We start from the raw sequence: 1,496 nt of genomic DNA on the forward strand, positions 1-1,496 counted from the left end.
ATTTCACATTATTAATTGTCTCATTAGGATCCTGTGTACTATTATAGTTTTTCATACCAAAGAAACTATTTGGTATTTCAGTTAAAGAAATCTCTGTATGAACATTAAAAATAGGGAATCCTAAAATAAAACTAACCAGCCCGCCCACCGCGGGCGCTCTGGACGCAGGCCTGGGGCTTTCCGTGCCAAGGCAGCCGCCTGCCCGGGAAAATCCCGGCCCCCTTCCCGGCGTCGCAGCCCTGCCGGGCAGAGCGGGGGAGGGGATTCCCGGAATCTGCCCGGAGACCGCCGGCGCGTCACTGCGCAGAATCTGACCATATATGGGTCACACTTCCGCTGCGTCAGAGGGGAAAGCCCCGGCGCGAGAGGAGGGCGGGGCCGCGCCTGCACACTGCGAGTCTAGCCCGGGGTGGTTGATCGACTCCCTCTTCAGGTGACCCCCGGGTGCTGAGCGGCAGGACCCAGCCTTGCCCTCCTACCTTCTTACCTGGGAGGTCGGCCGAGAGAACCGGAGGCCCGAGCTGGGGTCAACAGAGGCCCAGGCAACGCTGACAGGGGCCTCAGATACAATAGCAGCGAGACACAAACAGCAGTTGGGGGGGCACCTATTACTCTCCTTCCTCCACCCGCCCGGCTTGGAAATAAAAAAAAGGCCACAATTTAATAAAGAATCAGTTTTTTACTTAAATAGATTCAATAAAAACATACGCGCACACACACAAACACATCTTAAAATAAACTCTTTAGATATCAAGTGCGTGTTTCTGCCCACAGTAGAGTGCAGAGGGGGGAGGGCAGGGGGCGGGGACCCCCTCCCCAGTGTCCCCGCGGGCTCGAGTACCGGGCGGCGGGGCCAGCTCCGCCGCAATCGCCCCCTTCTCCCCTCCCTGTTAAATACACAAATATATTATATTCAATATGAATCGAGTCCGTTTCCAAAAGAAAAAAAATACAAAAAAAAAAAAAAAAAGCATGGAAGTGGGGAAACTGTAAACGTCGAGGTGAGGGCTGGGCGCGGGGCGTGGGCAGAGTCCAGTGTGGCTGGCGGTGCCCACTGCCGGCCCCTCGCCCAAGGAGGCGTGCGCCCAGCAGTCCAGGCTGGAGTCTCCGTAGGGGGGGCGCTCAGAAGGCGTGTCCCTTGACCCCCAAGAGCAGCTGGCAGCCGTTGCTCACGTGGGTCATGACCTTCTGTTTGAGCTGGGCCACTTGCTCCCGGAGCAGCCCGGCGGTGCTGGACAACCCCGCGTTCTCGGCCTTCAGTGTCTTCACCTTGTCCTCCAGGCGCGCGATGCGCTCCAGCTTCCGCTTCCGGCACTTGGTAGCCGCCAGCCGGTTCCGCAGCCGCTTGCGCTCCACTTTGATGCGCTCCTGGTCTTCCATGTTGATGGGGGACACAGGCGGCGTGGCGTCGCGGCTGCGCGCCTCAGGCACGGTCTGTGGTTCCTCCTTGAAGGCGGAGGCGCCGCGACCCAAGCTCAGCTGCGCCGGGTGGCCGC

At 58.9% G+C, this 1,496-nt stretch overlaps 1 protein-coding gene across 1 annotated transcript in view; it reads right to left on the bottom strand.

Moving 5' to 3' along the window:
- Nucleotides 1-571: 571 nt before the first annotated feature.
- The window catches only part of Junb (JunB proto-oncogene, AP-1 transcription factor subunit), a 1,659-nt gene continuing 734 nt past the window's right edge, over nucleotides 572-1,496 (bottom strand). Inside the window, exon 2 of the mRNA XM_010613458.2 lies at nucleotides 572-1,496. Coding sequence (XP_010611760.1) covers nucleotides 1,123-1,496 — 374 coding nt within the window. The 3' untranslated portion in view covers nucleotides 572-1,122.

Source organism: Fukomys damarensis, unplaced genomic scaffold, assembly GCF_012274545.1.
Source record: "Fukomys damarensis isolate Sample0158 unplaced genomic scaffold, DMR_v1.0_HiC HiC_scaffold_30, whole genome shotgun sequence".
Lineage (NCBI taxonomy): Eukaryota > Metazoa > Chordata > Mammalia > Rodentia > Bathyergidae > Fukomys > Fukomys damarensis.